The sequence below is a fragment of the Camellia sinensis genome, chromosome 9 (genome assembly GCF_055761805.1).
Source record: "Camellia sinensis isolate YWXY chromosome 9, ASM5576180v1, whole genome shotgun sequence".
Classification (NCBI taxonomy): Eukaryota; Viridiplantae; Streptophyta; class Magnoliopsida; order Ericales; family Theaceae; genus Camellia; species Camellia sinensis.
Window position 1 is genome coordinate 10,252,582 of NC_138969.1, and position 13,306 is coordinate 10,265,887.

The 13,306-nt window shown below is 34.5% G+C and overlaps 1 protein-coding gene across 4 annotated transcripts; it reads right to left on the reverse strand.

The window, feature by feature from the left end:
* Positions 1-1,899: 1,899 nt before the first annotated feature.
* Positions 1,900-12,988, reverse strand: KUP11 (K+ uptake permease 11). Of its 4 annotated transcripts, none has more exons than XM_028199670.2 (10): positions 12,779-12,988; positions 12,565-12,636; positions 12,082-12,286; positions 10,448-10,673; positions 9,762-10,007; positions 6,104-6,154; positions 5,693-5,953; positions 5,418-5,585; positions 4,221-4,475; positions 1,900-3,143 (listed from the first exon to the last, which is right to left on the reverse strand). In XM_028199670.2, exons 3-10 carry the CDS (start codon positions 12,205-12,207, stop codon positions 2,104-2,106), a joined length of 2,373 nt encoding a protein of 790 aa, XP_028055471.2. In that variant the 5' UTR covers positions 12,208-12,286; positions 12,565-12,636; positions 12,779-12,988; the 3' UTR covers positions 1,900-2,103. The 4 variants fall into 4 exon arrangements, with proteins under 4 accessions (XP_028055471.2, XP_028055472.2, XP_028055474.2 ...); XM_028199671.2 differs by having other exon boundaries at positions 12,608-12,636; positions 12,779-12,962; XM_028199673.2 differs by lacking the exon at positions 12,565-12,636 and having other exon boundaries at positions 12,779-12,977.
* Positions 12,989-13,306: the final 318 nt, after the last annotated feature.

Sequence of the window (13,306 nt, forward strand, 5' to 3'; positions counted from 1 at the left end):
TAATGAAAACATCTTTTCTTGGAATAAAATATCCATCAAATTCTAAATTTTCATTTAGCCGTTTATAGTTGATGGTAATTCGGGTTTTTCTTCTTTTAATTTCAGTATGGTTTATTACCATAAAAGCTGGATTAGAGTGAGAATTTTTAGTTTCTTCGATTAACTTTTTGTCCAAAAGTTCCTAAAGTTGAATATCAAATTCATCTATATCTAGTATAGATCATTGGTCTTACTCTAATGATAACATTAAGGTCTTTTAATTTCAAACTACAATAACGTGGACTACGTTGCCATAGTTTCAATGGATTTTCACTAAAATTTTATTCCAGAATTTTATAAATCCAATGTGATTCATCTATAATTTTGATGATGGGAGTTAAATCACCTCGCGGAACGGACGCAAACTCTTTATCACAAATATATTTATATTGATAAGGGAATATGAATTAAGACATGACATTATTTATGCTTAATGAAATGGCTTTTTCCTCGATTTGCATTGGAAGGTATTTATATATAAAATTATTTTCAATAAAGAAATATCCATGCATACAAGGAAAACATAGAATTATTGGTATAATGAACTTGCTATCATTTAACCAAATAGCTATATTTTTAGCCTTGAATTGTATGAAAATATGGTTGCCATCAATTCCAGTAACCAAAATTGGATGTTTCATTAATATCCATTTTTCTTTTGGTATGGCATTCCATTTACATGAGCTGATTGTAATTCCTATATTTATGAGAATACTGAGACTATAGGGTTTATAACTTGCAAAATTAAATGTTCCCAACACATATGTGTATCTTATTTTTCCTTGGTTAGGAGAAAAAATAATATCATCATTTTTTGTTTGAAAATAATACATATATGCGGATTTAATATGTTCAGATTGTCTTCTTATTCCTAGAAAAATAGGAATCTGAACATTTGTTGAAGCAATAGATTCTTGATTAGAATTATTACTTGATTCACTAGTGCTTAATTTAGAAAATGATTTGTTAGGGAAATCTTTTTCAAATATAGAAGTTGATCTTTCAATTTTTGGAACTGTATTTTGAATATATAAATTTTTTCTTGACGTTTGTATTTGCATTTGTGAAGGATTTTTTGTTTAAAAAGATTTTTCTTGTTCCACTAGGCCATGGATTAACCATTGTCAAGGGACTTCTAAATCGCTCCAATTCATTAAACGGAGTTGGATTACCATGTCAAATGGTGATTCAAAGATTTCAATGATTTTATTATCGTTTGATCTTGTTTTTATTTCAGGAAATTTGGTCAATTCATGAATTGTTTTCCAACGAATAGCCAAATTATGAGAATTCGATTTCATTCATAATCCTCGTGTTTTAATTTTTATTCTAACCGCGTCCTCAAGATTAGGATCATTTATGGAAATAAAGAAATTTGGTCTAACATTAAACCAAACTACTCCATTAGCCAAATTAGATTGAATTCCTCTAATAATTGCTTTCATTGGGTTGGAAAATCTTTTATAAAAAATTATTGCCAAAATAGGAGTATTTATCCGTTAACGGAATAAGGCTGTTATGGTTACTTGTATTAATCCAATATGAATATATTGAATCTCAGGATATTTCTTTTTTCGTCTTGCAACATTTTTCTTATCAAAAAAAGAAATGTCAATATTCCTTATTCTGACCATTTTGTTTGAGTGTTACCACTGTATTGTTCAAACACTCTTGTTGAAAAGGAGTTAAATTTTGAAAGTTTGTAAATTTTTGACACTGCAACTTGCATTTTTTAAAATTTTGCTAATTCTTTTTTGGTAAAAGTTTTTTCTTCTCCGATTATATCTCCAAATCGAATGACTTGTAATTTTTCTAGAGACATACTATCTGCTTCTTGAGATATTTCTTGACTATCAATTTTAGTCATCATGAAGATTAATTCTCTATCCTTAAAAATTCCGTACAAGATTTTTTATTCATCAGAAATTTCTTCGCCATATATTATTTCAAAACAATTATAAACCACCATACAAACTGCACAAAACTCCAATTATACATGTTCAAGCAAAAAAAAATGAGAACCAGAGTATATTCTCTCATTCGATCATATTTCCAAAGAATTTTTCATACATAGAATATCTGCCCCACATTCAAGAGGCTTTCATGAGGAATATTGAAGATCACACTATTCTCCCTGCAAATCTTCCTAAGAAAAGCATATATATAATCAATAGCTATTTTCTTATGAATCTTTGAATCCCTCCTTGCTCTCACCACCGTGTTCCCAAGTATGTGGACAACCCCGGCGTCTCGACATCCGGTCAAGAACTCCACCTCGTCGACCTCCGTCCGATTGCTTGTCGACGACGTGACCGTCTGATTCACCTGCGTCGGCGATCTTACCTGCACGATCGAGTCCACCGATGAAATCGTGAGGTCCACCGATGAAACTGTGATGTTAGCATTATCTCTCAGCAGCAAGTCCCTTGACCGCTCGGTCAGCTGGGTGCCATACAAGCTATTCTCGTCTGAGTCAGAACAACCTTCCATCATCGACTCAAGCCGGACGAACACAAAGAGGTTATCGAACAGCTTTTTCTCAAACTCATCGTCTTTCTTGTGGAGGTCTTTGTAACCGTACCTTGCAACACATCGGAACATGTGAAAATTCTTTGGTCCAATCCGTTTTACAAGAAATCTCTCCTCCTCCGGGACTGTGTACACGGGAAGGTACTTCACGCACACGAAGACAACGACGGAGTGGATGGCAGGTAGGTTTGTGATGAAGTGGGAGAAAATGTGAGGCACACCGCTCGCTAGCTCAGTGTAGACGAGCCCGATCCCGGGGACACGGACCAGGCCTAAACTGGGTCCGAGCCCAAGAATCCATGCCATTGAGACCTTACTGTGCATTTCAAACTCGTATCGTTTCAACGAACCGTAATGCCAGACATACATGATGATGAGAAAGGCTGCTGCAATCACCAGTGGGACCCACCCGCCTTGATCGACCTTGAAAAGTACGGCGGAGAGGTAAGTGCACTCCACTAATAGGGATAAGGCAGTGAAGATGACAACCAGGATCCAATGGCAATGCCACACCAATAACATGATTAAAATCATGAGCAACGTTGTCACGAGCATAACTATCACGACCGCAGTCCCTGCGCCAAAAAAAAAAAAAAAACCAAGTAATATAATAGGAATTTTAGTGATTGCCAAGAATGATCCACATCTATCCAGCATGTTGACTGCTTCAATTATACACTGCTCTCGATTTCTATTTCAATAGAAAAAATGTGATACAAATAGGATTTAACGGGGAAAGGGGGCACTATGACATGAATGAAATATGTTTTTTTACATCAGAGTAAGGAAGTTGACCACTTACACATAACGTTTGAATAACAGAAGTGGAATTTGAGATCCTGTTTAACTATTTTGAGCATTTACAAAGAAAATAAAAATGTTTCTCCTCTTTATATACATGAATGAAAGAATCATACGACTACAACAAGAATATGGAAGAATATTCTGCTTATGTATCAATCCAACTAAATCGCAATAAATGAAGAACAAAGAATCTGGAATCAGTAGAGGCCAAAATGTCTACCAAGCTTCAACACATGGAATGCAAGACACAGAAGCTTCCTCAAATGCAGGAAAACAGTCTTTTTTATGGGAACGTACACACAATTTTCCTTAATAGTGAATCAGAATACTGACCATCTCATATGTTAGGAATCTGTAACACTTAACCAGGATAGTGAAACACGAAACACAGAAATGAAAAAACGTATAAGAAAGATAAATCACACGCACACAAAAAGAACGCAAGGTTTATGTGGTTTACCAAAAACTAGGGCTACATCTATAGCTATTGCGGTTTTCACTATGATAAGAAAGGTTACAACTTACAAGAGATTATGAGGATAGCTGACTTCCCTCAATGGTAAATGCATAGAAAATTAGGGCAACAGGTCATGAGTGCGGAAATACAACAAATACCCTTACTCCAAAAATGCCCTTACTCCTCCATGATCATGATTCCATCATTTGAAATTGAAATTAATGTATCGCACTAAGAATCATTTCATGCCAAAGGAAGATTATTAGTCTTATGCTGACACCAACTAAAGAACATATGGCTTCCCACCACATGCATATTCTCTTAAAAATGAAATAGACAGAATGAATTTACTGATAGAACTCAAACTAAATGAAACACAGGATGAACTCACCATAAGCATTCCCAATTTGGCTTTGATTTTGGAATCCGGCAGTCACAATAATGCAAAAAATCATAAGGATCCAGTTGATTTCTGGAATATATATCTGCCCAAGGAATTTCTTTGATGTGTGCACAACCTTGACTCTGGGGAAACATCCAAGTGCAACGGCCTGCTTGATTATTGAAAAGGTAGCAGATATGGTTGCTTGACTTGCAACAATAGCAGCTAACGTTGCAACAATAAAAACTGGCCAGTAAATGCTATCTACAAAATAAGAAATTATCACAATTAGTTGTACGACAACGATTCACCACATACTGTACATTGGCAGGGAGCAAAAAGGTGGGAGAAAGGGTAGAGGAATATATATTCTTTTTATTTAATTTCAAGGGGACCAATTTTGATAAAACTCAAACTTGTTAAAAAGTTCATGCACTATAAGCAACTTTTCTTTTTGGGCAGCTAACCTGATTTTTTGCCTATAAATATGGACTTTTTATAAACTATTTAAGAATATTACATATTATTTGTATCATTAAAAAGTTCTAACTAGCTCCTAGCTACATTTTGAAAAGACATGCTCTTCTCTGTCTTCCTCCCTCCTCTCTAAATGTGGTTACACTTTTCTAGCTTTCAAGCTCAATCTCATAGTTACTAAAGGCACACGGTGCACAAAGCAGCTGAGGTCTCCCAGAGTCCAAGCACAGGGCACAACATAAGGCACGAGACTGAGGCAACTAAGGCACATGAATGATAGAAATGTATATTAACAAACCAAACTTAGCCTTGTGTGCCACTTAAGTGGGATCGGCTACATGAATTCTTTAAATATATTTACAAAGAACATAATACAAACTAGTTTTAATCAAGAAGGTTGAATATTTCAACATGTTAACTAAGCGGGTTAGCTAAATGAAAAATACATGTCTATAAATTTGATTATGAATTTGATGAAAGCAAAGTTGAAGGGGTAAAAAAAAAAATAAAAAAATACAAAACAAAATGTGTTTTTCTTTTTTTATTTTATTTTTTTAGTTGATGTTTTAAAGAAACAAAAGTGAACAATTTTGGCATATCAAGTAGTAGGGTTAACTAAATCAATGTACATATATGAACCATGATTTGATAGAGGTTGATTAGTCAATGACAATGGAAAATAAAAAGGTCTTAATAAAGATAAAGATGCGATTTAATTACACTACAAACCTGGAATAGAATGATAGAATGCATTAATCACATGGTCCTTGTTTTTTATGAGGAAGGCAGCTTGACCAGAATAGGCTAAAAGAAGGCAAGGAAATACAACGACTGTGAAAGCAAGCTGTATACTTGAAACTGGAAAATGGGCTAGGTCAGCAAAAAGTGCCTCTGTCCCTGCAATAGTTAAAAATTAACCGTCAGAATCCAAAACCAATAGTCTCTCTGTGATTTACTGAATCATGGATGGGTTCTAAGGAAAATATATATATATAAGTGTTTACCTGTGATACTAAGCATGATGCCCCCAAGGGACAACCAACTTTCTTTCCCTCCCCTTCTAATATACCGATATATATACACTGGTGAAAAAGCTCTCAGAACACTTCTATCATATTTCAAAATGTTGAATATGCCAATACCTCCAATTAAGAGAAACCAAAGCAGCACAATTGGAGCGAAAAGCCACCCCACTTTATCAGTACCATAATGTTGCATGCTAAACAAACCTACCAAAATGACAACAGCAACCAGCACAACTACATCTGTTGCACCAAACAAAATATAATTTGAGACTAAAAGTATCAATTCAGAAGCAAGAAAATGAAAAAGAAATTGAAATCAAACACTATAGAAAGGTAGCAATTAGAGAAGCAAATACAAGAAGCAGTATAGTTTTAGGGAAGGAAAAATACCATTACTCATATTGGGGTGGTCTACCTTGATTCCACCAGCAGCTGAAAGGACTGTCAAATATAATTTAGTCAAGCATCTTATAGTGTGACCAAGAAAGAAGAAAAAAGTATCTCACAATTAAATTGGAAGTGAGAAAAAGATACCCACTATAAACAATAAATATCTCTTCCAAATTTTAAGTAAAAGGACATTAAACAGTGATGGTCCCTGTCAAACTCAAGTTTTTACATTTGGCAATCCCAAATCCTTGCCTCTCTATCTAAATATTATCCCAAACGGTATCCCTTTCTTCCATCCATACAAACTCCATATCCTTACCAACATTTAGCCACAAGAAACTGAATATAAAGCAACCGTTGAAAAAACTCGTCCACGCAACCCTATTTGATGAAGACTAGTAATGATATGGTATGCCTATGTGATGTGCTTATTCCAAGTTTTTTTTTTCACATTGCTTCGAAGTGTACTATGACCAATTCCATATTACAAGAGAAAATCAGGTCTACGTAAAAAAGGTATGCCTATGTGACATCCAATTCAGGGCCTTTTAAGTGAACATTTAATGCAAAAATTCTTTGCATGAAGGAACACTGCTATCATTGCTATTATAACCAAACCAAACCAAAACCAAGCCTTAAGTCCCATCAAATGGGGTCGGCTACATGAATTCTTCTTCTCCACGCGGCCCTATCAAAGGCCATTTCATTAGTTAAATTAAGTAGATTCATATCTCTATTTAAAACGCTAGTCAACGTTAATCTAGGCCTACCCCGTCTCCTAACACTTCTATCTACCGTTACAGCATCGCATCTTTTCACTACTGCCTCTGTTGGTCTCCATTGAATATGACCAAATCATCTCAAACGATTTTCTCTCAACTTATCTTCTATCGGTGCTACTCCTACCCATTCCCGAATACACTCATTCCTAATCCTGTCTTGTCTAGTCTTACCACACATCCATCTTAGCATCCTCATTTCAGCCACACTCATCTTATCTACATGTTGTTTCTTGGTTGCCCAACACTCCGTCCCATACAACATAGTTGGTCTAATAGCCGTTCTATAAAACTTACCTTTTAGTCTAGTGGGTATTCGTTTATCGCACAATACCCCAGACGCACTTCTCCACTTACACCATCTCGCCTTAATCCTATGGGCCACATCTGCATCAATCTCTCCCGCTGTTGTGATAATCGACCCTAGTTAACGAAAGTGTTCACTCTTAGGTAATTCTTGGTTCTCAATCTTCACTTCTCCTCTGCTTTCATTGTTACTGTTACTAAATTTACACTCCATGTATTCTGTCTTAGTTCTGCTTATCCGAAATCCTTTGGATTCAAGAGCTTTTCTCCAAATCTCTAACTTTGTGTTAACTCCTTCTCTAGTCTCGTCCACTAGCACAATATCGTCTGCAAAAAGCATGCACCATGGCATGTCATCCTGAATATTTATCGTCAACTCGTCCATAACTAAAACAAAAAGATAAGGACTTAAGGTAGATCCTTGGTGTAACCCTACAGTGATAAGAAATTCATTTGTCTCTCCAGCTGGCGATCTAATAGTGGTCACCACCACTTCATACATGTCCCTAATCACGTCAATATAACCTTTTGTCACCCATTTCTTCTCTAACACCCACCATATTATATCCCGGGGCACTCTGTCATATGCTTTCTCAAGGTCTATAAACACCATATGAATGTCTCTTTTCTTTTCTTTATACTTTGCTATTACTCTCCTCAAAAGATAGATCGCTTCCATTGTTGACCTACCAGGCATAAACCCAAATTGATTCTCTGACACCTCTGTTATATCTCGCAATCGGCGTTCCATCACCCTCTCCTACACTTTCATTATATGACACATTAGCTTGATTCCTCTATAGTTGTTACAATTCTGGACATCACCTTTATTCTTATAGATTGGCACTAAAATACTCTTCCTCCACTCATCTGGCATGTTCCTAGTCAACAAAATTTTACTAAACAACCTAGTCAACCAACCAACTCCCTTTTTACCCAAACACTCCCAAGCTTCAATAGGGCTATCATTGCTATTATATATAGCATTAATTTCTTCTCAAAGATTGGGTTTATCTCTTTAAAGTGATGTACCAAATTGCAAGGACTACTGAAGAGCATGTAAACAGCAAGCAGCTCTGAGTATGAACATACCGTAAAAATTTCTTTCCTCTGAAGAGTAGAAGGGGTTTAAATCTAAACTGGATTAGATAAAGTTCTCTTTAGATGATATGAGTGGAAGATTAGAAGGCCATTACCATCAAGAAAGTATATTTATCTCATGTAGATGTGTATGGCCTTATTAAGGAGAATAAACTGGAAGATGCCCCAGACAACAAATCAAGTAGATGAATGATCACCCACGAAAAAGAGAACAAAATTCTTTCTACATATTTTTGTCACAATACTCATGGCCCATCACAAAATCATGGTCTCATCAGTTGTATGTTTTGATACACATGCACAAATACATTATATTATAGTTGTCAAATCGGGATTCATATCGTGAATTGAAATGGCCTTGTACCGAATCGCGAATTGAATTGAATCGTGAATCGTGAATCGTAAAGATTCGGTCACTTTTTCTAAATTACTTAAAAACATATATCTACACATTTACATGTTAAATATATTTTATGAATATAAAATATTTAGATTTAAATCAATAAAAATGTTATTTTGAATGATAATCATGTAGTTTAATAGGTACGAAGTTAACAAAAGGTTTCTATGTAAGATCACCATCTTATCTTATTTTCTCCTTTCGATATTTCTTATCAACCATTCTTTTAATAAAGATAATAACCAAATAGACAAACTATCAATTTCTAAAGTAACAATAATTAACAACGATATTGATATTTGGACAATCAGCCTACATACTTTTCTAAGTAACAGTGAGCGAATAATAAGAAAGAATTATTTAAAATCTTTTATTTTAAAGCCTAAAACATTTTAAAAGATATAACTGACCTCACACATATAATATTCAATTTAATAAAATAGCAATAGATAATTCATAGTGTAACTTTAATCTTAAACATCTTTAGAAGATATATTACGATTTTTTAAAGAGAAAAAAAAATGAGAAGAAAGGTTAAAAATATGTTGGGTTTGACTGAATCTGATTGGATCCTATTAAAAATTCCATGGTCACTAAAATAATAACAAATCATGTATATATGTTGGTCATTTTGGTATTAAACGCTATTAGAAGTTGTATTATGACATTTTCACTAAAAAGACAGAGAAAAAAATAGTAAAAAATATGTCGGACACAATAATTTTAAAAATCGCATGAATTGTAAAGAGTGAATTGAATCATGAATTGATTGTGAATCGTGCGATTCACTAGAGATTTACTTCCAAAATAAATTCACCCATAGATTCGTATCGATTTTGCAAAAATTGCAAATCGAATCGTGAATCGAACTACGAATCGTAAGATTCTGATAACAGACATAATTGGAACATGTGTTTGCAAGTAAATCAATTAGTAGACGGGCAACTAGAAACGCTTCAAATGGTTCAAGCATGAAGGAGCATGTACTCACCATAAGAAATTAGAAAAAAGAAAAAAAGAAAGAAAGAAAGGAAGAATGAAAGAAAGAAGAAGAAGAACCAAGGAGGTTTACCAGATATCGCGGGAGTGAAAATTCCATCTCCAATCAGCATGCAAGTGCCAACAAGGACAAGTATAAGAAGAGCATTCTTTCTGTATGCATATTTCTCCAACCATCTCTTGGTTTTTGCAGCAAATGAATGCTCATGGAAAGTGCTACGACTATATGTTGTCAGCTCCTCATCAGTCCGGTGTTGGTTAGGGATTGTTTTAATTTTTGCATGTCGACAGAGCAATGAATAAAGAGCAAACGTTCCACCTGCACAATGGAAAAATAATTCTAGTGGTGCCTCATCAATATCTACACATTGCGCACCTAGAATTGTTTCACTGCTTTCTACCCATTTGCATTCTATCCCTCTCCCTTTCTTTTTTATTAACCGACTTCATTATTTAGTTCCATCTTGTGATAATAAATCTCCTTAAAAATTGAGGGAACTATGGTTAGTGTATATTCTATATTAGTTCAACTATGATTATACAATAGTAGAGTTGGGCCTTGGAAGAAGGATTAATGACTTTAAATATAGGAACTACCATGTTTGGTATCCCAAACCTAAGATATTTTTCTAAGATACAATAGCCTAATTTGCCTAGAGGAGGTCATGCTACCCATTCTAATTCACAATTTTTGGAATCTAGAGCAGATTCATTTTTACCTGTTTATTGTTCCAAGTTCACAGATTTGGAACAGCTTACCTTGACCGTTGTCGTTCGCCTTGCATACTATAAAAACATACTTGAGTAGTGGTATAAGAGTGAGGGAATATATAATCAACGAAAGAGCTCCAATTACATCCTCTGGATCATTGATTCCATGAGAAAATGTATTGTAGAACACATACAAAGGAGATGTTCCTAAGTCTCCATAGACCACGCCAAGACTCTGAAATGAAAGTCGCAGAAGCAATAATGCTGAGAATTTCTGCAGGATTTGAAAAAAAAAAAAAAAAAAATCAGGAAATAATAGAACAATATAGCTATAATATCCATTCATTTCCCACCTACTCTTAGGCGAAGCTGGTATTTAAACTACCATCATTAGTAATTTGTTGATATTTGAATCTACAATTTTACCAAATTGGAGGAAATATAGAAGAAAAAAGACCAATTATTTACATCTCAACATATGCAATCATTTCCATATAGCACATCAATATTTTAAATCATCAGTGATGCAACATAAACAACATTTATTAACTTCTCTCCATGGTTTCATCTTAATCATTTTCAGATCAAAATATTCTAAACAAACTTAACCAGTGGTGCAAGCTAAAAGACAATAATTTAATGGCATAATCCAATATTCAAATAATCAATTTTCAGTTTATTTAAGTTATTGCACCAAATATTTAAAAACACACACACACACACACACACACACACAGAGTAACACCACCAAATGGGGCAATCTCAGAAGATGTCAGAGACTTCTCATTTAGAAATTCAAGCTAGGTATAAAAATGTTTAGCCTTTAAATCACTTCACTCAGCTACCAATTTTGCAAAATCTATGAAATAATTATCTTGTACCTCAAAGAAGCATAACTCATTTATTTTTACTACAATAATTCTATTAAAACTAAACGTATTTTTGCTTGATAAAAAGGGTAGGAGGGGAATCGTAGCGATCCTCGTTAGGCGTGATCAAAGGAACCCTAACTACGGGAAGCTGTACAGGAGGGGCTAGATAGCCTCAGCAAAGTGGCAAAGTGGGGTACTGCACACTCAACATGGGCTTGAGCTGTAACCCGATTCCAGCCTCAACCAAGTCCTAGCTTATGTTACATGACATGGCTACAAGTGTCGGATGAGGATGCTTATCTAAAGGTCAGACTCATCAAACTTCGAATTTAAGGTACATGTCTCAGCACAAAAAAGCCGTATATCATATTTTTAAAATTATTGTATATGTAACAAAAAGTGCCAAAAAATAATTTTCCTCATCTTATAATAATTATGTAATATATGACAGCGTTAAATATAAATATAAATTGGATACATCTTCCACACCTTGTAAGGGTTCAGCGTACGACATGAATAGTTGATTTATTTTAAAGAGTACATGTAACATAAGTCTTGTTAATAGTTGATTTATTTCAAAGACTATATGTAACATAGGTCTAACAAGCAAAAGCCGGGAATAGTGGTGGATGGAAGCATGTCATCCAAAATACTAGAAACATAACACAACTTACTGACCAAACAAAGTCTAATGGAGTGAGCTCCTACCTTATTCTACCAACTTGGTGGTCTATTTAAAACCAAAGGTAAGAAAGAGAAAAGTTTACTAAACCACAGAGAGAGAGAGAGAGAGAGAGAGAAGCAGCTTACCTTTTCTCTATACATATGTCTGAGTCTTCCAGCCTCTTCATCCATGGGCTGGTCAAGCTTCTGTTCCAAATCCCACATGCTACCTTTGGTTTCAGTTTCATCTTCAATTTCCAGTCCACCAGCCATTTAAAGCTGACAATTGATTCCAACCCCTTTCACCACCACCCCTGTCCCTTCTTTCTCTATCTGATTCCAACCCACAAACCTAAACACAAAACAAATCCAAAAAACACAAAAACACTTTCAAGAAAACGACCCAAACCCAATTCTTCAAATTGAATTCCCTCTACAATTCCAACTAAAAATTGAAACCCACCGAGAAATAAAAACAAAAAACAAAAACAAAAAGCTTGTAATTAAAGGACCACGCAACTCTATGACACCATAAAAAACACAGACAAGATTGAGGATAGAACAGCTTAACAACACATCATGTATATCCGAAAAGGGCATAACCCAGATAAGGGATTTTGATAATCTCACTTTCTGTCGCCAAAAATTCGCAAGTGGGGTCAGCTTAAATTACCCAATCAATTTCAGCCACAGACACAGACCCTGAAAATTCCACCAAACCATGATGTAAAAACCAAATGGCTTTCATTTGATGATTCAGAGTCGATTGAATTGATACAAATAACCAAAACCCAAAACACCCAATTCGATGATAAGAGAGAGAGAGAGAGCCTTTTGTTTTTACCAATGAAGAGGTTTCAGGAACAGAGCTGTCTTTGAATTAACAGACAAAACTCTATCTCTCCCCGCCGCCCCCTCTCTCTATATCTACCTTTCTCTGCCATTCGAGAGAGACAGAGAGAGGTGGGTCGATGCTTCTACGCGGCTCGTTTGTTTTGAGTGGCAAACTCAGAGGAACCAACAACGTAGAACGGATTCGTTTGTACGTAGATTGACTTTTTAATTTTTTTTTAAATTTTTTTTTATAAAAAAATAAAATATTATGTATTTGATATCCTATTTTATTTTATTATTTACAATGATCTAAATAAGTGTATTTTTTATTTTTTTAAGAAGTATAGAAAAATAAAAAGGTACAGAAAAATAAAAAGGTAATGTGATAAAAAAAAATAAAAAGATAGATTATATAAGAAAACACCCCTTAATTAAAAATCATCCTAAACAAAGCCTACTAATTATTTTTTTGATAAAAACAAAGTAATAATTGATTTGGTAAGATAATAATTATTAAAAAAATTGAATTTGAGAATTA